Below are 26030 nucleotides of genomic sequence, written 5' to 3'. Positions count from 1 at the left end.
TTTTCATTTCAGGTATGTCTTTTGGATTGAGCAAAGCCAGACAAAACTCAAACTGAAAATATGTATTTGTCATCTTCTTATGTTTTCAGTTTAAAAAAAATTGTTTATCCTCAAATGGGCCTTAAGTCTCAGATATTGACATTTCTTTCAGAAGCTACACTTTTTTGTAACAAGGAGATGCATGTTTAAAGGAAACACATAAAACATTTTTGATAATGCTACATAAGTGGGTGTAGGATTTGAGTATACCTTTGCTCAGCTGCTTGTAGATGTTTTGCTGCATCATGTTTAATGTCTCCTGAGAAAAACCTAACGATAGGTGTCTCTTCCCCTGTGCCTGCCTTCAGGGAAAAGTTCCTTTCCGCGCCTCCAGTCTTCAGACAAACCAGGAAGGTGTGCAGTTTCTTCAACTGTGACTCCAGTTACTCTACAAAACCGACCTGCTGCAGATGTGAGTATGAGACGAATGCCTTCTGTTACTGTTCTCATGGTTATTTATTAGAAAGTCATAGGTAGATTTAGTTTGCAGATAAAAAGACAAGAGATCCATCCTGACACACATTCTGAAAACAATATGGACACACCTCTAATGAAAGTACACCCTGCTCAGTCACATCTAAAAACATTTAAAAAACAATAGTACAAACATGGGCATTCGAAGTTAATAAATACATAGGCTAATGTTTGACACTTTGGGACAACTAACCTCCGGTACAAAGGAAGAACAATTATGAGTGCAGAGTGTGGGGTCACGACTCCATTTTGGTCCTTGGCACGTTTTGAGATTTAGTATTTTACCTGCTGATAGTACCTAGTTAATATAGGCGGGATTCTTAGATGATAAAGATGTGCGTGAAACTGCACTTTTAACTGCATTCCAGACCAAGCTGACCAAAGCATGATTTTGCTATTTGACATTTTTTAAATAACAACTTAGTCAGTAGTTTGTCATGTTTTAAATTGCTTTAATAATCAGTACACGTTGCTTGGAACTTCCACAGGAAGTACCTGGTATATTCCTCTAGTTTTTACAATGGAAAACCAAGAGAGAGCGAGTTGAGTCGTGCCGACCATGCAGTCGAAAAATGGGCTTAAGAAAACAGCTCTCCTTCTTAACATTGTGCTTTTTGCAGCAGATTTAAGCAGTTCTGAGTCTTCTGTAGATGTCTTACTAACCTGACCTCCTCACAAGGATACCATGTTATCTCATATGATCCTCAATTTTATTTTTGTTTCTTTCAGTTGAATAAATATAAACACATTTTAGAATTGCCAACAAGGACATTACTTTAGTATTATGCCTCTTATTACAATCAAATATATGAAACAAAGGCACGGAAAGGTTTTGGGGTTTCTGTATTTTTTATTTATTTCTGCAACATTATTAAATCATCTTGCATCAGTATCTAAATAGTTCTTAGTTTGTGCCCAGGCACTGTTTCCTGTTGGAAACCTGTTACTGAGTTCAACTAAAGTAAAGTCATTTTTGTAATGCTATGTTATTTTTATATTTTTACCAATGTATCTTTGTATTCATAGGTAACTGCCAGTTGGGTAAGGCCTACCAGGGAGACTGTTCTGATGCCTCCAGTCAGGAGGAAGGTGGGAGCTACTTTTTTAATTTCTTTATTTAAATATTTCAGTCATTTCCCACAGTGATGTTTTCAGACCAATGTTTATTTTCTGCGGAGAGTTGAAGCGGGCTGCAGAGATTAGCAAAGAGGATAAAAGAAATGCATAGGAGCATGGATAATCAGTGACATACAAAGGAACAGCCCAATAACCAGGGCTGCAGTCTGAGCTACGGCAACACAGTAAACATGAAAAGCTAGCTAGCGTTTATTTTTGGAGCTCATTTGGGAAGGCTGGTTCAAATCCTCATGTTTCATGGCTATATTTGCCCGATCACGTACTGGAGTTCAGCTCAGCAGCAGTAACCACAGACCTGACCTGCCTCATACTGCAATTATTAGTGTTAGATCATCTTATGTGTGTGTGTGTTAGATTTATGATATTCTGCTTTAAACAAGCACTTTCATTTAACCTTAATTGTGTAATAGAAAAACAAACACATTTTACATGTACATTTAAAAATAAATGTGCTCTCTGGCAGAAGCTAGAACAGTAAATCGATACCACGCTGATGGGAATAGACGGTTTCAGGGTTTTTGCCTACTAATAGTAATATCCTATCAGAAATAAAAGGAATGCATTTGAAAAGGACTTCTGTGACTTAATTAGAAAGTATACATATTTTTCCTTACCGATCACACGCATTTCTTTTTTAGTAAATGTGAAATATGTATCTACAGCATTGACCACAAGTATGGTATGACTTGACTATGTAAAGGTTTGATTGGGTTCTCTTTTTACAAGAGCTAATGATTCTCATATGACTTATCATTTTCTATGTCTTCAAGCATCAGTTAATATATTCTATATCTTCAATTTTGTCACTGTTAAAAAATGTGATTCACAATTGTGTCTTTTGATTTTTCTCTCAGATCTAGAACTGTATGCTCAGGGACACAAGAAAAAGCACGGGGCCAAAAGTCCATGTCCAGGGTAAGTAGACTGTGGTCTGATCTGTGCCTCTCAATTATTTACATTTTTTTATGCAAGTACAATACCACTTAAGCAAATAATAATATAACTTATCTATATTATCCTATAGTAAACAGTAGCTAATAATGCATAGAAGTTTAATTATAATACCAACAGGACTCGTTAAATATAGTTTGATAGAAAAAGTATGACGAAATATAGATTGCATGGTTAGGAAAAATCAGCTATAGCATAACATCATGTTTAGACCACCTGAATGTTTTCATGATCAGAAACACACAAAGGGAAACACTCATATCTCTCTCTCTAGTGGCCGGGGCCCTCAAGGGGATGTTTGGAGGGGGGGCCACGCTGCAGAGATCAATGGTCCATCAGAGAGGAGGAAAAGCTGTACACTGAGGAGTAGCCAGGAGGCCGACCAGGTGAGGGGTTGAGGACTGAACAGGGCTCCTTTTCTTTATCTGCAGGTCATCTATTACACAAGCATGTGTCCTTGCGTTTGGATATTTACTGTCCTTCAAAGTTATAATTTCCAGTATATTAACAACAATAAGCTCTAAAAGTCATTGTACAATGCATTACTTATATCAAACTAATGTGTTTGAACACATTTGTGTGAGAACTTGCTCAAAACTTTAGAAAACATTTCATTATGTGATGTTTGTTTGTAGGTCTGTTGGGTTAAAGGTGTTGTTTTGTTCTCATGTCTCAGCAGCGGGGGTGTTATGCAGTGTTGGTTAATGATTAACTGCACTGTAAAGCTCAGCAGCACAGTTCACAGTTATGGATATTTCCTCGAACGTTAGTTAATCATTACGGGACGTAGTTGCACGAAGGCCTACAGGAACTCAGTCATTCCTTAGTGCGACTGAGAGAGAAGAGTGTGTTTGGGTCGATATGTCACACACTGCCAAGGGAATGGGAGTACTCACTGCTAATTTTACTGATTTTAGGTCAAGGCAACAATTTTGCATGACTGTAAGAGAGGCAATATTTTCATCAATATAATGTACGTTACATGGAGTAGTAAAGTTAAAGGTCGCCTATTATTCAAAATCCACGGTTTCATGTACACATTAGGGGTGTAACGGTTCACAGAAGTCACGGTTCGGTTCATACCTCGGTTTGGGGGTCACGGTTCGGTACGGGTTCGGTACAACAAGGAAAAGCAAAAAAAAGTCCCAAATGCATAATTTTTTTTTGCTGTTATTTATTTGTAACAGTCGTGCAACTTTTGGTATGAAAATAAAGAACTCTAACATTTGGAATCATTAACTGTATTACACAGTTAAAAACAAACCACAAACAGTAACACACACCCCAATGGCCATATTATTTATAATGGCTGATGTCAAACAAAAAGGTTAAATAAGCTGTACAACTAAAAAGAATGTCTTGAAAATATTAAAATAAATAATAAAGTGTTTCAATCACAATCAATAAAAGGCAATACAGAACTGTATAACATCTCCAGCTGTCAAAATAGAAAATAAATACAATGATAAATATAAAACAAAATAAAATCTGTACCTTTTAGGAGCAATGTCTAACATGTGTAATTAACTTGTGAGTGTGTGAAGCCATTATGCCTAAATAAAGGTACTCAAGCTTTACTCTATTTTCAAGTTTTTCTTCAAAAAGATGAGTTTGTCTACGTTGTCAGTAGTGAGGGCAAATCTGTTGGCGGTAACTATGTCACCTGCCGTCGAGAAAACCCTCTCGCTGGGGACTGAGACTGACTCGGATGTGATTGAGCATGTTTGATGTGTTACCACCAGCATACCACACCGCTGTCGAACAACGCCGACACACCGTCCTCGTCCGATCCACAAATCGCACCCCATCATTGTTGTAGTCCACAGGGAACCCGAAATGTTCCCACACAACTGATTTAAAAGAAGCAGGTGGGTCTTCTAGCTCCTGTGTGTTGTGTGAACTCGCCGTAGCTACTAACTTTTCTTCTTCATGTATTGTGTTCGTTTTGTTGTGTTTTGTTCTTGTTCTTCATTTGTTATTTACGGGCGGCTGGCTTTTAGGCGCAATACCGCCCCCTGGATTATATATAGTGTAATACTGCCCTGAGTGACAGACTTTTTTCCCACTCGTAAAAAAAGGCCGAACCGTGACGTCCGAACCGCGACGGTACGGGACGAATACGGATACCGTTACACCCCTAATACACATGTGTCCCCTCCGTGTAAAGAGATTCTGAAAGTTTCAGAAAAAAAGATTCTCTCTCTTTTTGTCCTGATCCATTTATATAAAAACCTGTCTGAAAATGAGCTGATCAGATGTTGGCCACTTTATGATGTCATAATGTTTTTTAGGCTTGTGTAACCATTAGCCAATCACCAACCAAGGTAACACCCCCCACCTTATCACCTGAATCTCCTCCTAGAGCAGGGGTTCCCAAAGTGGAGGTAGCGACTCGAGAGACCCCGAGTGGGGGTCGTGAGGTGATTACAAAAAAAAATTCAGGGGCGGACTAGCCATCTGTATAATTTCTCCGCAGCGAGGCTCCTCCCGTTGACAATCCACAAGCGCAGTGTTTCTCAAAAATGTTCATACCAAGGACCACTTAACCAATAAAGAAACACTCACGGACCATCGAACTCCACAAATATCCTAAAACAATAGGCCTGCTTACCACTCCAACAGTACATAACAGCCTATTAATGACAGCTTAACCTTCTCTACATCGCCTCGTTCACACAATAAATCAACAATACAAATACAGCTACAGATTATATAAGCATTTAGTTCAAATGCGATTTAAAATGCTCTCAGGTTTTACACCTGTTATGAAATGTAGACTACATTTATTACGGAGTTTATGTCCGAGCCAACAGACTCACAGATCGTTGGCGACTGAGAGATATGCAAAATACACCGCGTGTAGTACGACACAAACCTCCACTGTGGATTTTCAAAACAAAATACAGTAAAACTGGTCGCAGGCCCAAGTTTAACTCTCTTGAGCCCTGCATGGTCTGCCTAAAAAATAAAAAAACGTTTATGCAGCCCCAACAACAGCCTCTGATCATCAACAGACTTCATGCAATGCTTCATCGGATTAGATAATAATCTCTATCTCACTCCTAACACATCTAAATCTACTTTCAGCATGGATAAATGTTCAGAAAATACATCCATTGTTTGTTCTATATGCTTCTTGAAATCCTAAGACACATCGTTGTCTTTTTATTACAAATCGCCTGAAAATGGTACAAACGAGTGGCAACATGTTTGACGAAGGTGTTGCGCTGGGCTATATCAATGCAATTGAAAGTGAAACTTAAACTCGCTCCATTACTCCCACCCAGTTGACAGGGGTCGCCAGTCTCTGGCACTGTTATTTTGGGGGTCGTGGGCTGAAAAGTTTGGGAACCCCTGTCCTAGAGCAGTGGTTCTCAAAATAAATTCAATAATGTACCCCCTTTGAAAAAGAAATTCAGCCAAGTACCCCCTGATCAGTGCTAAAAAAATTTGTTCGGGAAAAAATGCCTATATAAAGAGGTACAGTGCTGCACCATCAGTGTCTGATTTATTAAAACAACAACATTGTAACTGCAGAAACTATAGGTTACTTACGTAATCCCAGTTCTCAGAGTAACATGAAGTGAGATGTCTCACTATGGGATGTGCCTCAACGTGTATGCAAACAGAAGCATTAATCTCATTTCGCCAATCCTGATTGGCTGGTGATCTTGACGTCTACTTCAGAGAATCTACCCACCCTTTAAGTAGATTGCGCTACGTCACAGCGTCATTCAAAATAAGCACCTCTTCTCGCTTCGCCTTAGCAAGAAGGGCCGTCTGGTGAGACATCTCACTTCATGTTACTCTGAGACCTGGGGTTACTTACATAACCCCAGTTCTCATTCATAACACTCCGTTCGATGTCTCACTATGGGATATTGAAACTCCCGTATTGCTAGACATGCTTATCTCGAAAATCACCAAAACAACCAGAACTTAACAGGTAGAACCCTGTCTCAACACGGGGCCCAGCACTGCACGGGCCACACTTGGAGCAGAGACATCGAGCCTGTAAAAGCGGACAAAAGTGAGCGGTGAGGACCAGCTCGCTGCTGCACAAATGTCTTGGATGGAAACACCCTTGAACAAAGCCCAGGATGTAGCCAGTCCACGAGTAGAATGAGCATGCAGGCCCGTTGGTGCCTGCAAACCCTGACTCGTATAAGCCAGAGCAATCGCTTCCACAATCCAGTGGGAGAGCCGTTGCCTGGTAACGGGCTTGCCCTTATGAGGGTTAGCCCAGGATACAAAGAGTTGGTCATTGCATCGAAACTCTTTTGACCTGTCCATATAGGTGCGTAAAGCACGGACTGGGCACAGTAAATTCGGCCGCTGTTCCTCAGAGGAACACAGTGGCGGAGGAAATGCCTCTATGTGAATGGGGGTATATGAGCCAACCACCTTAGGTACAAAGGCAGGGTTGGGCTTCAGCAACACTGTTGTTTGCCCCGGGGCAAACGGAGTGCATGAAGGATGTACAGAGAGCGCATGAATGTCACTGACTCGCTTGGCAGATGCCAGAGCCAGTAACAACACTGTCTTCAGTGACGGGTGTTTCATGTCAGTTTCTTCCAGGGGATCAAATGGAGGTCGAGTGAGCCCATCTAAAACCACTGCCAAGTCCCATAAGGGCACCAATGACCTGGAAACAGGGAGGAGCCTGGGAACCCCTTTCATAAAACAGCAGACCAAGGGATGTTGGCTAGCCGTCTTTCCCTCAAAGCCCACATGGCATGCAGCAATAGCAGCCAGGTACACTTTGATCGTAGAGAAAGCTCTGTGTTTATCAATCAGGTCCTGTAGAAATGATAGAATCACCCCGACAGGACATTGAAAAGAGATGTGTCCCTTTTTGAAGGCACCACTCCTCAAACACCCTCCACTTACAGTCATAGAGGGACCTGGCGGAGGAAGCTCTTGCACTCTGAATAGTGTTTATCACCTTCTGAGGGAGTCCCACTGTATTCAGGTTATACCACTCATGGGCCAGGCCCATAGTGCCAAGCGCTCTGGGTGTGGGTGAAAAATCGCCCCCCCCCCCGCCTGAGACAGTATGTCCCTGCGTAGCGGGAGCTGCCACGGCTGCCCGCACAGCAGCTGATATATCTCCGCCAGCCAGTACATTGCAGGCCAGTGTGGAGCTATTGGGATTAGTGTGTGGCGTTGTTCTCTCACTCTGGCCAGAGTTTGGGGTATCAGAGCCAGGGGTGGGAACGCGTACAGAAGGACCGGAGGCCAAACGTCTGCGAGCACGTCCACGCCTAACGGTGCGTTTAAATCACGCATTGAAAAGAACAAATGACATTGAGCATTTTCTTTTGATGCGAACAGATCCACCGCGGCCCGGCCGTAACGCACCCACAGCTGACTCACAATTTTTGGATGTAGAGTCCAGTCTGCATATAGTGGTGCACCTTTGGACAGCAGATCTGGCCCGAGGTTCATCACTCCTGGTACGTGCGTCGCTCTCAGAGAGAGGAGACGTCCGCAGCTCCATAAGATCAGTTTGCGTGCCAGCATGTGTAACTGGAGAGAACGCAAACCCCCCTTGGCGGTTTATATACGATATTGTGGTCGTGTTGTCTGTCCTCACGAGGACATGATGTCCTCTGAGAAAAGGCAGAACGCGTTTCAGGGTGAGGAATAGGGGTGCAACAACTAATCGACTTAATTGATTAAAATCGATTACCAAATTAGTTGCCAACTAATTCAGTCGTCGATTCGTTGGTAACGTCATCACGTGTGTTTTACGCCCCGTTAAGCTCTAACTTTATTGGTCTTTGTATCGGTACTGGAGACATTTAAAAAATATATGTCATGTATTATTGCTACAAAGACATTATATCGCAGTCTTAGTGTCGCCAACTCGTTTCTAATATGCAAAAAGACAAACAAATGCATCTATGATGTATTTTCGATCTTTCTCTCCCCCGCCTGATTGCGAGGGGGCGGGGCAGTTTACACACGGGCAGCTGCAACATGCAGCAACACACACACGTGGGAGATGGCGGAGAGAACGCGCTCCGAGGTGGTTAAACTTTACCCGTCTCGATGTGGAGAATGCTCGTTGCCAAAAGTGGAATAAGAGTTTAGCATGTAAGGGCGGTAACACGAGCTATTTGTCTAAACATTTAGCAAAAGTGCTCCACATCCAGACGGAGGAATGCACCGGGTTCGACTGTCTTTCTAGTAGCTCTAGCCCCGTCCACGAGTAACGTTTTCACGTCAGGTGTTATGTATGCTAGCAGCAACACACGGAGCTAACTACATTATACAAACATAATGATTAGAGGTAACAGAGTTATTTGAGGACTTTTGGTGACAGAGCCTTCAGTGTGGCATCCCCCACCCTCTGGAACTCTCTCCCCCCCGAAATCCGCAGCGCCCCAACCCTGGACATTTTCAAAAAAGCCCTCAAAACGCACCTTTTTACCAAGGCTTTCCCCACTGTATAGTTAGTTTAATAGGTTTATTTGTCCGCTACTTCCCCCCCCACCCCCTTAACCTGTCTGCCTTTTTTCCCCTACTCCCCCCCCCTACCCGACTTGTAAATCGACCTTGGGTTTCCTGAAAGGCGCTATAAAAATATTATATATTATTATTATTATTATTTAGTTTGTTAAAGTTTCAGCTATTCTGTTTACAGTTCTGTCATCAGATTATTTAACACGATTTGTTAAAACACTGTTGTTTCTTTTGATGTGAAATATTATTTATTCAATTTGAATAAAAAGTAATGTTAGTTTTGTTCACAATTGAAGTTATTTCAATAATATATGTATTTTGGAATCAAGTATTCATCTTTATTGTCTTCATTGTTAGTTTCCACATGCCTAAAACAACCTCAATCTAAATCTAAAAGTTGATGGCTAAATAAGAGCGTTTGAGAAATTGTGCAAGGCGTACAGTAATAGTCCGAATAGTCGATTAATCGTTTCATTAATCGATAGATTAATCGATTATCAAATTAGTCGTTTGTTGCAGCCCTAGTGAGGAACACCACTAAAAGCTCTAGATAATTTCTGTGACCGTTGGAGGTCTCTGCTCCAGAGACCCCTCACAGGTCGACCTTCGTATATACCCCCCCAGCCCGTCAGACATGCGTCTGTGGTGACCACCTTCCGCGATAGGACAGCACCCATAGGCACGCCCCGTACTAGAAAAGTCGGGTGCAGCCAGTGGCGCAGTGCCATTATGCATTTCATAGTGACCATCACTCTCCGCGCCATGACGCACGGGGTCCAGTCTGAGGGCAGCTACCCAGCGCTGAAACTCCGTCATGTGTAAGCGTCCCAGTCGTACCACCAGGACGGCTGACGCCATGAGCCCCAGTAACCGCAGACATGATCTGATGAGAACATATTTGTGTGGCTGGAAATGAGCGAGGCAAGCCCTGAAGGCTTTCACTCTCTCTGCTGACAGGCGGGCTGTAAAGGGCACCGAATGCAGGCGTAGGCCCAGGAAGAGTACAGTCTGGGCTGTGGACAACATGCTCTTTTCTGTGTTTATTACGAAACCCAGGTCGAGCAGGTGTTTTACGAGGACATTCGTCTGCGTAATAGCCTCTTGCTCCGACTGTGCGAGAAGGAGCCAATCGTCCAGATAAGTTGCCAGGCGAATACCCTGTTGTCTTAACGGGGCTATCGCGGCTTCCGTACACCGTACAAACACTCGTGGGCTGAGAGACAGACCGAAGGGAAGTACTCTGTATTCGTAACAGACACCCTGAAAGGCGAACCTCAGATATTGCCTGTGTGGATAATATACTGGGATGTGGAAATACGCGTCTTTCAGGTTGACTGATGTGAACCAATCATTTTGGCGCACGAGACGCAACAGAGATGTGTGAGTGAGCATTCTGAATTTGTATCTTTTGAGATATTTGTTCAGAGCCCTCAAATCTAGTATAGGCCGAATCTCGTTCCCTCCCCGTTTGGGAACGAGGAAATACTTGGAATAAAAGCCGCTCTGACTCTGTTCGGAGGGTATTATAGATATAGCCTTCTTGTCTAGTAGCGAGAGAATCTCTTGCTCCAGAATATGGGCCGACTCTCCCCGGGCTTGCGAATGTAGAATGCCCGAAAAGTGAGGGGGGGTGACAGCGAATTTGGAGTCTGTAACCCCGTGCTATTTTCTTGAAAACCCAAGCAGAATCTGTGAGCATCCTCCACTTTTCGCTTCTCAAAGCGAGTGGAGATGTCACATCCCTGTCGTCTGCCCTCTGTGTCTTTATTTGTTGTGTTATGGGGCCCTCTAGTGTCTGAACACGGTGGTACCCCAGGTTGACAACCCCGGTCGACACTGGCATGCGCGTGGCGGTGATGCCTTCACAGCCCCGTCCATCGTTCGCCTTCTGAGAGAGGTAGCAGCCACTCTTAGAAGGGGGGTATACGTCAGACTGTTTATTGTTTTTCTTTTCATTTTTATTGACTGCGCCCTTGGCTTTAAGCCTGGAAACGACAGTGGAAAATGATTTATTAAGAAACAATAGTGATGACATGTGTTTGTGACTTAAACGAGCAGCGGGGGGGGTCCAGTTGGGAGCCCCAGCTTGACACAGCGCTCTCGCGGCTCTCGGGCCCCAGCCTGACACGGCGCGGGGCTCAATCTCCGCTGCGGTCGCTACCATGTCCCGATTGCCAGCTGGCAAATCAACGGACATGAATGGGTCCCGTCCCGACAGGCTAGCTTGGCACGCTAGCCGTCGGCGGAGGCTCTTGATGGTGAAGCGGGCACAATGCCCGCACGAACCGGGGGTATCGATAGCTTCCTGGGCGTGTTCCAGCCCAAGGCAGGACGAGCAAACCTGGTGTGAGTCCGTGCCCGAGATCTTAAACCCGCAGCCGCAGAGCCGATCCTCCGACTCCTCTGGTGTGAGGGAGAGAAGGGTCCATCCTCATTTGCCGGGGTGTCGCCGCGGAGGGATAAACCAGCAAACAGGTATGTTACTGTTTGAAAAAAAAATAATCAAACCTTACCGTTATTTCGAAAGAAAAAATGGCGTGGCAGATTACAATATTAACTGGTGTGTTAATATTTGTTCAATTCTTCTGCGGAAAAAAAAAAGTAACCGGCGAGCGCCCGTCGACCGAATGTTAGCTTGGGTTCAGTCTGTGGACCGTTAAGCTAGCCCGGCTACTGATATTCGAGATGTGCTCTGAAGCGTGAAGAGGTGTTTGAATGACGCTGCGACGTAGCGCAAGCTACTTAAAGGGTGGGTGGATTCCCTGATGTAGACGTCAAGATCACCAGCCAATCAGGATTGGCGTAATGAGATTGATGCTTCTGTTTGCATAACATAAAATAAACATTAAGGTGCAGCATTTCGATGAACTGAAATAATCTCTAGACCCTCCAGAAAAACGCGATTATGCGATCGCATAATTTACAGCATAATCAGCAAAATCGCGCAGATTTTTAAAAGGGCGCATATTTATTAAAAGGGCGCATAATCACCGCATTTTTCCACACAAAGTTGAGAAGTAAAAAAAGTTAACTCGTCTTGACGTGAAGTAGTGATGATGATGCAACGTCATCAGCTCGCGCATCACAGAAGATAAACAACACTGTAGAGTGAACGTGTGGAAGGATTTTTACCCGCGTTTTTCTTGTCATTGTATTTTCATGTTTTTTTTAAAGAAAAATGAACTTGTCCACATTGCTTGCCGAAAGGGCAGATCTGCTGGCACTAACAATGTCTCCTGCTGTGGAGAACACCCTCTCGGGACAGAGGTAGCAGATACAACCAGGTAGCGCTTTGCTAACATAAGGATATTTGGCGTTTGAAATAGCTTTGGCTCGGTCTGAATTTTTTGCGAGTGGTGGAGGCTTAAATGCTAGTGGGAATTGGGTTTGCACTTCAGTCTTTTTTCTTTTTGTACCGGTGATATTCACGTTCGGAAGATGCCTTTTTCAAATGAGTGTGCAAGTTGTATTGCCAGCCGCGTAACCAATTTTAGTTGAACAATGCCAACAAACAGCTTTGGTTCGGTCCACCTGTCTTTGTCCGTCATCCTTGTACGTAACTGCGAAACCAAAATGTTCCCAAACCAGAGACTTCAATGATGCTGGAGGATTTTCGAGCTCAACTTTATCTGCGTTCGCCATTTCGACAGTTCCTCAAATTACTGACTACATTTGAACGTATCCCTGTGATCAGCTCTCATAGTATGCCTCTCGTCCAATGAAATGACTTGGTTGCTTTATGACGCGTTGAACCCAACGTGAGTAAATTACTCTGAATGCTGCGACGCAGCACCTGAGATTACTTCCAAAAAGTTGTTCACGTTCTCAATTTTTTACGTCTAACGTTATATTCATTCGGTACCAAATAATCTCGGTACGGGTACGTATACCATTACACCCCTATGGGCTGCATAGGTTGTCATGTCTATCACAAGTAGAATCATAATGAAAAATACACCGGTAAAATGTGCCTGTAGAAAACGGTTTATGCCACAATAGGATAGCAACAACAAGTAGTCAAGATAGTCAGTTTAGCTTCGGTTGCTATGCTAACATCACCCATTTTATACCAGAGCATCTTTCATAACAGCGTTGTGATGCCAAACAGCGTCAATTCATACTGAAACACATTCACTTATGGGGAATTGAGGATATGTATCAGCTGCTTGTGTGACAGTTAGACAGTGAATACTTTACAGCGGCTGCTGCCGTGAGTTAACGGGAGAATAAACTCCGGTGGAAGAGCAGCACTGCAGCGCTCGGTAAATGCCGCTGAAAGTTTGAAACATTAATAACCAATGAACCACGGTATTCTGGAGAAAAGTATAAGGTTGGAGAAGTTGTTATTTAATTTGATCTGGCTTTGTATGATTAAAAGTAACACGATCATCGACCCGATGCATTGTTGTTGTGAGCACCGTTGGGGAGAAAATCAGCGACGTAAACGGTGACGTCATGACGCAGGAGTGGCAGCACCAGTCGGGCTCTGGGCAGTGTGAACAAAACCGGGGGCTGAAAAGAAAAACGGTTCCGAACCAGAAGAGCTAGAACGGGAACCGCGTTGGTGTGAAAGGGGCAACTGAGGCGTTGGGAGTGGCTCCTTATTTTCATCTAAAGTAAAAGACAGAGAATCAGCATTTTTGAAACAGGGCTGAAACAGAGGGGATTATGGCATGCTACAATGCATGATCTGTTTGGTATTTGGAGCCAAACACTTCAGAGACATGTTTTGTATATAACTGAGAACTATAATAAAGTAATGAAAAACAGTATAATAGGGGACCTTTTAAGGTTTCAATAATCAGGGCCGCCCCTGACCAAATTGCTGCCCTAGGCAAGATTTTAGCTGCTGCAGTGCTGGGCCGTGCTGAGGGGGAGAAGGTGTTTGCAGGTGGCCCACAATATTTTAAAGGTGCATCTGAAGAGAGAAGAGAAGTATATGTGACCATCAAGAGATGCATTATAATTGCTAGACCTAAGTCATATTGTAGAAATCAGATTACAGGTGTAGCTCACAATATCATATATTGCCTCCATACCATGTACAATTGTTGCATTTATCTCTGCAAAAGGAGCCCCGACCAAGTATTGAGTACATATATGAACAAACTTTTCAGAAGGTCGAAATATCTGTATTAAAAATTCTGTTTTGATTTGCCTTATCTAATATTATACTATTTGGAGATACAGGATTAGTGATTTTCATGATCTTTAAGCTGTAATCATTACAATTAAAACAAAGGCTTGAAATATTTCACTTTATGTATCTAGAATTTCATTTTTTGAAATAAATTACAGAGAAAAAGTTCTATGATATTTTTTTTTAGATGCACCTGTAGATTCAGCTTTAGCATCTAACCAGGTGGCAAAGAAGCAGTTCAGTGCAGTGTAATATAGCATATTAAAGGCTAAGGTGTGCAGTATTTACAGTAATTACGAGCATTTTAACACTGATGTAAACTTCACACTATTGAACATACTTTAGACACCATAAACTGTAACGCATTAAAATAAAGGCCTACAACTATAAATAATGAACGGGATGTAAAAGCATTTGAATGACTAGCCTATTACTACAAGCAGGGCAAACATATACTCCTTTGTCCGCTGCCTATGCCAAGGGCCGGCCCTGTCAATAATAAATGTTTATTGTAAAAAAGATGAGTGTAATGTTAATAGTTCGACCTTGAAAGAAAGTCATCGTCGTCTTTATATTTTTGAAAAATGTAACTCAGCATCTTCCCTTTTTTAACTATAGATTTAGTTCATTGATAGGGTCTCTTTAATGGCATGATTTCTGGGTTTGGCCATATCAGGATAATTGTACGTAGAAATCAAACTTCATAAATAAAATTCAATAATTGTGTCAAGAATTACCCGCTTCCTGGGTGTATTATCTGTTGTAAATGTAATGTTGTGTTAAGGTTGCAGTGTAAACTTGTGAAGCTGTTCTGACTCACTGTTCTGACTCACAGCACCAGGACAGTGAGAATAGAAGCCACCCAGTGACGAAAGCAAAGACCAGAGGCTTGCCCGCTGACAGGTATGCCAGACGAGTTTAAAAAACAGATATGGGAACTCTGCAGGTATCAGCTGCTTTGTAAAAAACTAAAAATGTATGTTAAATAATAGCCATTAATGGATTTTTTTTAAGATTGCAGTCCCATGTCTTTGTAGATGGTAATTATCAAGTCTGTGTTCTGTATGGAAATGAGTGTGTTGCTACATTTGTAGTTTTTTGTTACTGTGTTTCTCTGTGGACATTGCTTTTTACCCTGTCTCATCTCTTGTCTTTTTAGGGATAAGCTGAAGGGAAAGGGTGCTACCTTTGTAGCCAACGGTAGATTGGTACCAGCTCAGAGGAAAGGTGAGTGTGTGCATGGCTGTTTAATGCCTATAATAGAAAGTACATGTTAAGGACGCATCCCTCAAAATTAAATAATCTGCATTATGTTCAAAAATGTAAAGCAGGATTAGTTAACAGCTGCAAGATGGTAAAAATGAACAAACAATTATAAACCTTAAGACCTGCCTCTTACAACAACCTGTAATGTGAAATGATCAAGACAATTATGTTCACAATAACAATGCCATAGTACTAACCTAAAACTCTATGCAAGGACAGTTTATTTATATAGCACCTTTCAACACAAGGCAATTCAAAGGGCTTTACAAAAATGAAAGACATTCAGAAGATGGCATTTAAAAACAGTCATTAAGAAGAAAAAATAATAAAAGAAACATTAAAAGAAAAAAATACATGAATAAAAGTTACAGTGCAGTTTGAGATATGAATATATCAATTAAAAGCAGCGGCAAAAAGAAAAGTCTTCAGCCTGGATTTAAAAGTAGTGAGAGTTGCAGCGGACCTGCAGGTTTCTGGTAGTTTGTTCCAGATATTTGGAGCATACTAACTGGATGCTGCTTCACCATATTTAGTTTCTGGGGACAGAAAGCTGACCAGTCCCTGAAGACCTGAGAGATCTGGATGGTTCATAATTTAGCAGTAGGTCAGAAATGTATTTTGGGCCTAAACCATTCAATGCTTTATAAACCAGCAGCAGTATTTTGAAATCTATTCTTTGACACACAGGAAGCCAGTGTAAAGACTTCAGAACAGGAGTGATGTGATCCACTTTCTTAGTGTTAGTGAGGACTCGAGCAGCAGCGTTCTGAATCAGCTGCAGCTTTTTAATAGATTTTTTTAGTGAGACCTGTAAAGACACCATTACAGTAGTTGAGTCTACTGAAGATAAAAGCATGGAGTTTTTCCAAATCCTGCTGTGACATTAGTCTCGTAATCCTAGATATATTCTTTAGGTCAGGGGTGGGGAACCTCCGGCCCCCGGGCCGTATACGGCCCGCGAGACCATTTGGTACGGCCCTCGAGGTAATTTATAAACACACGCAAAAAAGAAAAAAAATTAAAGAAATCTAGACCGCAAAAAAAATGAAACAAGCGAGTGCCTGTTTTTCCTGGCCAAGGTCAGGGTCCTTGAACACAACACAAGCCTAACGTGTCATCACGTGGTCTGACAGGGATGCAGTTCTGACGGAGAGCACCAGAACGCGGCTCCGGGCCGGGACTTCACAAATTGCAGTACCCATAAGGAGCCATACACATGCCGCAGTTTTTGCGTATTGCGTTGCTGTGTCTTTAGTTGTAAGCCCAGTGGCGATCTGTTCATCTGTCATACTGATCATACAGACAATAACTTTGTTGTTATTAGCATCTGGTTAGCTAGCTATGCTAAGATTTTTCTAACACCAGTGAGGTAAAGGCACATCTTTATATGATCATTATAGTTATAAAAACACAAGAAAATAAAGTAAACGGGTATAAAATACTGTGATTTGTAAAATATCCATAAAGAAAAAGAAAATCTGTTTACAGTTCTGTTTCATATGGATGTTGAGAGATGTATCCATAGATCTCTTAATGTTGCTCTCAAAGTGCACCAGATTGGTGCTTTTAACTTCAATATTTAAAAAAGAAATCTTCCCGGGCGAGCATGGGACCCCCCTAGAGGAGGTTGGCTCCCCCCCCACTTAAATCATGTTCACATGGATAGGAAACTAAATACATTTGCACACATCTTGTGTCCATATTTTTCTGTTTTGGTGGTAATGCCACAACCGTGCACGTGTATGCGTGCACGTGTATCATGGCAAGATATCTGGATTAAGAGGTTGCTTTTTCTTTGCACAGCATGAAAGACAGGCCAAATGAATGGGCTGTGATTTTAGTATTTTTAAGCAGAGGTCAATAATGTGTACGGCCCTCGGAGGATGTGGAAAAAATTTAAATGGCCCTTGAGAGGAAAAAGGTTCCCCACCCCTGCTTTAGGTCATAGCTGATTTAGTAATTGTTTTAATGTGACTGTTGAAACTCAGGTCAGAGTCCATGACTACACCTAGATTTCTGGCTTTATCTGTTGTTTTTGAACATTGCAGACTGAAGCTCTGTGCTAACTTTTCTACGTTCTGCCTTTGCTCCAAAAACCATTACCTTTGTTTAATTGTAGAAAGTTCTGACCCATCCAGTCATTGATTTGTTCAATGCACTTAATCAGTGTTTGAATTAGAGAATAGTCTCCTGGTGAAATGGTTATGTACATTTTTGTGTCATCCGCATAGCTATGGTAACTTATTTTGTTGTTTTTCATTATCTGAGCCAGTGGTAGCATGTAGATTTTAAAGAGAAGAGGCCCAAAGATGGAACCTTGAGGAACCCCACATGTCATATTTGTCAACTCAGATGTGTATTTACCTATAGAAACAAAGTTTTTTATGTCCTTTAAGTGGGATTCAAACCAATTTAGAACTATTGCCGAAAGTCCCACCCAGTTTTCCAGTCGGTCTAGTAATATGTTGTGGTCAACAGTGTCAAACGCAGCACTGAGATCTAATAATACTAACACTGAAGTTTTTCCACTGTCTGTGTTTAAGTGGATGTAATTGAAGACCTTAACAAGAGCAATCTCAGTGCTGTGGTTTGGACGAAAGCCTGACTAGAACACATCAAAACAGTTATTTAAATGCAAGAAATTACTAAACTGTTGAAAAACAAGTTTTTCAATGATTTTACCTAAAAATGGGAGGTTTGATATGGGCCTGTAAGAGCGGTTTAATGACTGCAGTTTTCAGGGCCTGTGGAAAAACACCTGACTGAAGACAATTGTTTACTATATGGAGTAAAAGTATGAAACTTTTTTTTTTAAATCCTGTTATATCCTGGTATCCTGGTTTAATATCAAGGCAGCAGGAGGAGGATTTCAGAAGTTGAATAATGTCGTCTAGGTTTTTATCATTAATCTGATGAATTGTGTCAAGGTGTTTGAATTGATTTTAAGTGGACTCGGGGACAAAACATTTGCTGTACCTGATACAGAGGCACTGACTGCTTGTCTGATTTTCTGAATTTTGTCAGTGAAGATTTCAAAATGAACCTGGAGATTTGTTTTTGATCAGCTTTTCGACACTCTTTTTTTTCTTCTCTCACGGTCATGGCCTTTCTCCATGGAGATATTTCCTTTACCTTAGTTGGAGCAATGGCATCTATAACATTTTTAATTTTTGAATTAAAATGATCTACTAGCTCATTTACTTTGATGTTAGCAGGGGCAAGTGTGGAAGTAAACATTTCCCTAGTATTTTCAGTTAAATATCGCTTTGTAGTTACCTCTTTTTGAAAAATGTTGTGAACAGAAATAGAGCTCTCAAAGAAAACACAGGAATGATCAGAGAGTGCATTTGCGTATCAAATATAACACATTTGCACAATAATACCTACATATAACATTGTTTTAACATTATTTTAACATATCCAAAGGGTGTAAGGGACATTTCTTCCATATTTTACAAGAATCATGTCTGTTGGATATTTTAAGAAACTGGCTAATAAACATTGACACTAAACACACCCGTGCTTAAAATAGTGTCAGACCCCATTCCACACAGCTCCATACTGTTTTAAACCATAGGGCTTGCACAACAGTAGCCTCTCTTAAAGGCACTACACATATACCGGTGCATTCATTCATCCAAGTGAAGACATTTCTGCAGTTTAACTCACAGATGTTGTTTCAGATGGAGGTTCTGGTCCAGATACATCATCAGAAAGCTACAGCTCTCCATCCAGCCCTCAACGCCGAGGACCAGAGAGCCTGGATAGTGAGGATGACAACAACAAAGGTAAAACACACACGCGCGCGGTACACTTGAGCAATTTTATATTTTGTAATTTTACCATTTTCAACCAAAATGTGCGAACGTGCTGGTTTTTACACACTGTTAAACACACAAAACACGGATGCTCTCACATTCCCAGTAGACGGGTCCTTTTTTTGGTCACAAATGCGCCGACAAGAACTGGAAGCAGGGTAAGAAAAGAGGCAACTAAGACGGTTGAATCTTTCTCCAAAAAAAGTTGGTATTAGAACAAAGACGGTTGTAATACGTTTTTTTGTTTTGTTCCTGTTGGATTTTGAATTGTGTGATTTACAACGATCAGCGAGGTACTGTAGGGGAGTATATTAATTGTATGTTAAATTATAATATTGTCGAAATACCTGTTGCGTGTCCATCCGGGTGTCATGCTTCCATCAGTGCTCAATGGTGATGAAGTAAAAAAAAAAGTCTTGTGTCTTGGGAATAATTCTAAATTGTAACCACAGTGAACACTTAAAACACAGTGAACAGGTGATAGCGGGAAATGGGCTTAATTGTCCCAGGTATTTTGGTGTGACATGAACCTGCTCTAACCTGATTTTGTTTCTCTTTTAGATACAGACAGCCACTCTGATGACTCTAGCAAAAGGCCGGGCCCTGACATGTTCTTCGCCCTCCAGACTGATCCCTCTGTGGTTGGGGATCTCTCCTCTGTCCAGCCTCTGTCTTCCAATAACCACCAGGCACAGACAGGGCCCCTCTGCTCAGAGACCAGTACAGAGATCCGCCCTTTCTCCTTCATGCGTTCTCTGCCCTTTGTGATCTCTAATGGAGCTGCTGACTCAACACTTCCACTGGCCCCTCCTCCTCCCAGCCAAAGCATAGTCCCAGATGTGATGCCCTCGTCTGGGACCGTGATGATGCCCCTAGTGCCTCCAGCTCTTCTAGGCCCTGGGATTGTAGGAGACCCAGAGAAGAGGGACGTGCTCCCAACCTTTGGGATAGCCCCGATTGGCCTCCACGCTCCTTCAGCAGGTCCTGCTGTGCAACCTCTGGTCCAGAGGTTCAAAACAGCTATGTCTCAGAGCCACGGTGCCACGGATAGAGCTACAGGGAGTGGTTCTAGTGCCCCACCTGCTTCACACCAGGCTCCTATAAAAGCCATCAGAGTCATGTCTCCTGGCCCGACATCCTTTGCCTCGCCTCTGCAGCAGCCTCTGCCCTGCCAAGACCCGGCTGGTGTCAGCCCGGGCCTGGCCTCCACCCTGACACACGTGGAGACTTCACATGCCAAGCTCCCCGGCTTAACCTTACCATCTGGCCTGCCTTCTCCCTATACCCTGCCCCCTGTCCCCACCTCTGCCACGCCTACTGCAGCCCCTGGAATAGCTCCATCCTCTGGACAGGCACAAGCAGCTGTCCCTCCAGCTGTGCCCACCCACACCCCTGGGCCCGCTCTGAGCCCCAGCCCAGCGCTGACTCACAGCACAGCACACAGCGACTGTACATCCTACAGCAACAACAGTGCTTCCTGTGGGAGTGCCTCTGTTACCCCTGGAAACCCCATTACTCTTCAGCAAACCCAGCAGCTACACTTGCCCCCGCAGCAACTAACCCCACCTCAACAACAGCACCAGCAGCAGCACCAACAACAGCACCACCACCAACAACAACAACAACAACAACAGCAGCACCAACAGCACCACCAACAGCAGCAGCACCAACACCAACAACAGCAGCAACAACAACAACAACAGCAACAACAGCATGCAATAGGCTGTGGGACCTGTGGTTGTCACAATAACTGTGGTAGCAGAGGCAGCCTCAGTAACAACAACAGTGTCACTATGTCCCCTGGTTGCCAAGCACCCTTATTCTTCCCCCACCAGATGGCGGCAGCACGACAGGTGTTCAGCGTCCCATCGCCTGTCTTTCAACTCACAAGCCTGTGCAGCAACAGTTACCTCACCCAGGCCCAGTCCCCCCACCAAGCTAATGGTGCCACCCCCCTGCCCCCCTTCTTCCCCACCGCCCCACCACCCGCACACCCGTCCCCATATGGTCCCATGCACACTCACACCCACAGCCATGCAGACGTGCCATCACACATGCTGGGCACCGCCGCAGCTGCAAACTACAACCTCCAACAGCAGATGGCGCCAGCGGCATCTTTCTTCCAGCGCTTATACCAACACGTGTACCCAAATCCCCTGGGGATGCTGCCTGCTGCAGCACTGGGCGGAGGTGGAGTCAATAAGAAAAGTGGCAGTGTGTCCTGCTATAACTGTGGTGTGAGTGGCCACTATGCTCAGGACTGCAACCAGCCCTCCATAGACTCCACACAGCAAGGTAGTGCAGCTACACGGAACAGGGAGAAACAGAGAACCCCTTAGTTTTCTTCCCCAGAACCCCAGCACTACAACATGACTAAATTAGGGCTCATCCTCATAAAGTATATTTTCAGCCGATTCATTTCAGTTCTGATGGGTTACCTTATTGGCCAGAAGAGAAGCTGTGCCAATGGAACATTCATATTGCACGCAATAACAACACTTACATGCTTAAAAATACTTATGTGGGTTATCTACAGGACCACCTGTAATGAGGTACGTTAGAAAACAGAGTGTTGGTACCTGGAATCACTGCCAGAAAATTATATAATTGCAAAGAGCAGACCCCCAACCACCCATTGTCCCCGATAGCTTATTAGAAATAAGAAAAAAAGTCGACAGTTATACATTAGTGGGTTCGCATTGAAAAGTTTCAGGAAAATGCAGTGGGCTGCACTTTTATTTTGTTTTATTTTTCTCTTGAAAAAAAGAAAGTATACTGTATGAAAACACTTCTGATATTCACACATTTCACATTTGGTTTTGTTGCCTTATTTTGGTTTGCCAAACCTTAATGGGCTAAATACTGAACCCTGAGGAACCCCCAATGTAAATGTTTTGACTCCCATCAGCCACAAGTTGCAGCAATGCTTGAAAACAACCTTGGACTAGTATTACAAAGGTGGACTATCTGCACAGAGTTGCAACCTTTAGATTGTGCTTTGGGAAGCATGACTCCTGTCACACTCCCAGTGTTAGTGATAGGGATGGGTACCAAAACCCGGTTTTAAGCGAGCCCCAGGGCAACATTTTGAAAGACGTTATCTCGCACATCTTATTCAACCAACTCCGTTTCTAATTTGCAATACCCTTATTTTTGCTCTCTTCACTCCATAAGAGCAATCTTTCTCGTCTGTGTACAAGGGCGGAGCAGCTCTCTCATGCTGCAGCGCCGTACACTAACGCATAGATCTGCCAGGGATGAAACAAAACGTTTAAAAATATAGTTACGCTTTACAAGGCTCTATGTAGACAATGGCAAAAGTGTTTATTGCGGAAACACAAGCAATCTGTCCTATGTGATTTTTACTCCAGGTGTAACTTGAGTCTTATTTAAGGGTTGAATATATTTCACATTATTAATCAAAATGTGCAAAGTAACGAAAGATATTAAGGAAATGTGGTGAAAAAGTATAAGATTAACCTCTGAATTATAGAGTCTGTACAAAGTAGCACAAAATGTAAATACTCAAGTAAAGTAGAATTATCTCAGAATTGTACTTAAGTACAGGATTTTATTTTATTTGCATTTCTATCATTACACAAGTCTGTAATTTTATTTACAAAAAAAAAAAATTGTATGTAAAATAAAGTAATGTTATTTCTGGTTAAAAAATAAATAAATACAAAAAATAAAAAGAACCGATAAAAACACAGTAGAAATACCGAATTGATAAGCAGTATCGGTAGTAGTACCGTTAAAATCTAAACGATACCCATCCCTACTTAGTGCTTAACTAACTGAAAACATGAATAGTAGACAGACATGATGTTCTTTGAAAAGACAGTTTGATCATAGTTTAAGTTGATTTAAATTAGGTTACATTTTTTATTTGTAACTGTCCACTGATTGTATACCCTCTGTGTGTTTGGATGCATCTCTGTATGTGTGCATGTGGTTGTTTGTGTGTTTGTGGTGACATTGCAGGTGGCTTCCGGTTAAAGTATGCGGCCTCCCACATTTCAGAAGCACTTGACAATGCCGACTGAAGGGAAAGGATAATGAAGAGTTCCTCTGGTCTCGTGTCCACAGTGACGGCTGCTGTTCTTCCCAAAGCACTGTGTGAGCAGCACTGAAGCCTCTCAAACGTTAGGGGAAAAAACACCATTTAGAACAGAAGGTGACCTGCCAAGGGCTCAGCGGACAAAGCCTAAGTACTTGTGCCTGGGAAAATCTTGTTCCCATAGAGATGATCGCTGTCTCGTGCACAGTAACGGTCCCTTCCCTTTTTTAATCTTTTTTGCACTGATGGTTGGAAACAATTAACTTATTGCTTAATTTCTAGGAAGATATCTTTGTTTGTTTTTACATTCAAGTGGAGACTTGAAAAACTGAAAAAAAGTTATTATACACTTATTTCTAAAAAGCAACGTTTTTCCTCATTATTACTGTTAATCTAGGATTTTATTGTTCAGACAGAATTGTACAGCATTGTTAAAAAAAAATTAAATCAAAAAAGAATTTTAGCAAAAATGATTTTATGTTTCTGAATGTACACCTTTTTTAAGGACTGACTGTCAGTGTATGAATCTCATGCATTTGTTGCCATTTGATCTGTTGTGGTTAGAAGGTAACAGCTGCTTTGTAATGTTGTCTTATTCGTTAAACTTGTTTTACTTGGTGAAATGCACTAATGCAACACAAGTGCACTGAAAAAGTCGGCACCATAACCAAGCAGATTTTCGAATGCATACATTTTCACAATCTGAATTGAAAGGAAATGACAGTCTGCTTTGTTTTAGTGGAATTTTGTATTTAAGGTGTGAAGCATTTATTTATGGCTAATATTTTAAAGAGAGGGCAATCTTTCTCAGTTTCCTTAATACTAAATACAACAGAGAAGAGACATCTTTGCAAGCAGTTAGCATATACCTGTACTTTTTTTATAGTGTCGGGTCTCTAGTGTTCTCTAGAGGATTTAGACTGATTACATTGTTTAAATGTAGGACAAATAAGAACATAAACGTCAACTGTTTATTTTTTTCAGTCTTCAGAGTGCAATTCTGCAGACGGTGAAACCATTGTCAAACTATTCATTATAATTGGTAGACAGACACAAATTAAAACTCTAATTATAGACTAAGAAATGTATGCTTTTATATAGAGAAATAACAAGCACTACTTTCCTGCCCTGTTGGTAACTTATTACAATTGTTGTGTATTTGTATGACAGATTGCATCCTTAAGAGATAATGGTACACAGCTAGTTCCATTCTAATCCTACTAAGAGCGGAATGTAATAGTTTATTGTACTAGCTACAATAAACCTGAAGTTTTCTAAATATCTGTTAATTAATCAAACTATCTGTATACCTTTTTTACACAAAACTTGTCAACTAACCTACAACATCAGACAAACCTGATGGCATTTGACAACTGAAAACGGAAGTCACCAAAACCACCTTTACTGTAATGCCTAATTTGGTTTGAAGCTCTTCAAGTTCTTTCAAGGTTCTTTGAAAAGTGTTTGGGAAACATTTGAATAATAAATAGAGGCAGGATGTAAGAATATGGAGCTCCTATGTGCACAGTATTAAACAATAAATGAAACTTAGCTGTTGAAATACTTTAATACGTTTTTATAGTTTTTTTTTACTTGAATCTTTTGCTTTAAAATGTCCTCTTTCATAACAGCCGACCTGTCCTGCCTTCCAACTTTTCAGCCAATCACATGCCTCCCTGCCTCTTAAGCTAGCAAGATCAACAACTTCTGCCATATTTAGGTAGTTGGCACCTGTTAGCTAGGGCAAAGAAAAGTGACATGAAAACAATCTAAGTTTGAAAATAAAAGGCCATTAATTTTATAACTAGATGGTTTATATATTTTACATGGTTAATTCGTGTTATTTTGGTCATAATGTAGTTTTTTTTTTGTATTTAATATTGAACACTTCCATATGAGAACGTGTGCAAGGAGGTAACCGTTAACAAAAATAAATTAAACCTGGACTGTTAATGATGTTTGTACATTATGAGCATCTGTGTTTATAGGCCTGTCTAAAGACAATTGAAATATATATCTTACCGAAGGATGCTAGTTCTTCTCAGTTCCTCGAGATTAATGTGGCATGTAATGCTTCCCCCATCAATGTTGTTTGAGTGCAACTTTCTGCCCTTATGGTGTTTTCAGGGCTTGCTTTTGTCTCCCATCCTACTGTCAGTGCATTAGTTACATTTAAGTCTATGCATATTGTTTTCATAAATACTAAAAAAGTGACTTTTAGGAAAAACCAGAGGTGGATTCAGAGATATTTTACGTCCATTTTTAAAGGATGCACACCCTCAAACTGACTGCTGTGAGATCCTATTGTCTTCAGTTCCACTTTGAACATTACTTGTGTCCAAAACGGCTTCCCTGCTCTTCAGTGGATGTTTTAAGCGGATCAGATCCTGCTGAGTTCTGGATCCAGTGACCAGAAATCAGAGGGGTCCAGTGTAAATACTGAGGAGGCCCCCTAACAACCCGAGTGTAGTGTGTTGATGGTTTGCAAAATGCTGTACTGTATTTGCAAGGAGTCCCTGTGCTGCCCACCTCAGTTGTAATGTTTACTGTACTCTTTGATATCTATGTACTTGAAAGGTCAAACATATTTCTAAAGTGGAATTTGGATTTTATGCAAATTGTTTTTCTGTAATTAAAAGCAATAAATATAAAAAATGGGAAGTACATTTTTCTCTGA

The 26030-nt window shown here is 41.9% G+C and overlaps 1 protein-coding gene across 3 annotated transcripts in view; it reads left to right on the top strand.

Annotated features, from left to right (window-relative positions):
* The window catches only part of zcchc2 (zinc finger, CCHC domain containing 2), a 35493-nt gene extending 9463 nt beyond the window's left edge, over window positions 1-26030 (top strand). For 2 of the 3 annotated variants that reach the window (XM_034109101.1, XM_034109100.1), the window contains exons 6-14: window positions 348-451; window positions 1540-1602; window positions 2505-2565; window positions 2876-2987; window positions 15045-15112; window positions 15369-15436; window positions 19159-19263; window positions 19855-21588; window positions 23278-26030. In XM_034109101.1, coding sequence (XP_033964992.1) covers window positions 348-451; window positions 1540-1602; window positions 2505-2565; window positions 2876-2987; window positions 15045-15112; window positions 15369-15436; window positions 19159-19263; window positions 19855-21588; window positions 23278-23339 — 2377 coding nt within the window. In that variant the 3' untranslated portion in view covers window positions 23340-26030. The remainder of the gene's footprint in view (window positions 1-347; window positions 452-1539; window positions 1603-2504; window positions 2566-2875; window positions 2988-15044; window positions 15113-15368; window positions 15437-19158; window positions 19264-19854; window positions 21589-23277) is intronic. The other variant, XM_071206949.1, reaches the window with a different exon arrangement.

Source organism: Pseudochaenichthys georgianus, chromosome 20, assembly GCF_902827115.2.
Source record: "Pseudochaenichthys georgianus chromosome 20, fPseGeo1.2, whole genome shotgun sequence".
NCBI lineage: Eukaryota > Metazoa > Chordata > Actinopteri > Perciformes > Channichthyidae > Pseudochaenichthys > Pseudochaenichthys georgianus.
Note: the sequence above shows the minus strand (reverse complement) of the source record. Positions and strands in the feature narration are given on the sequence as shown.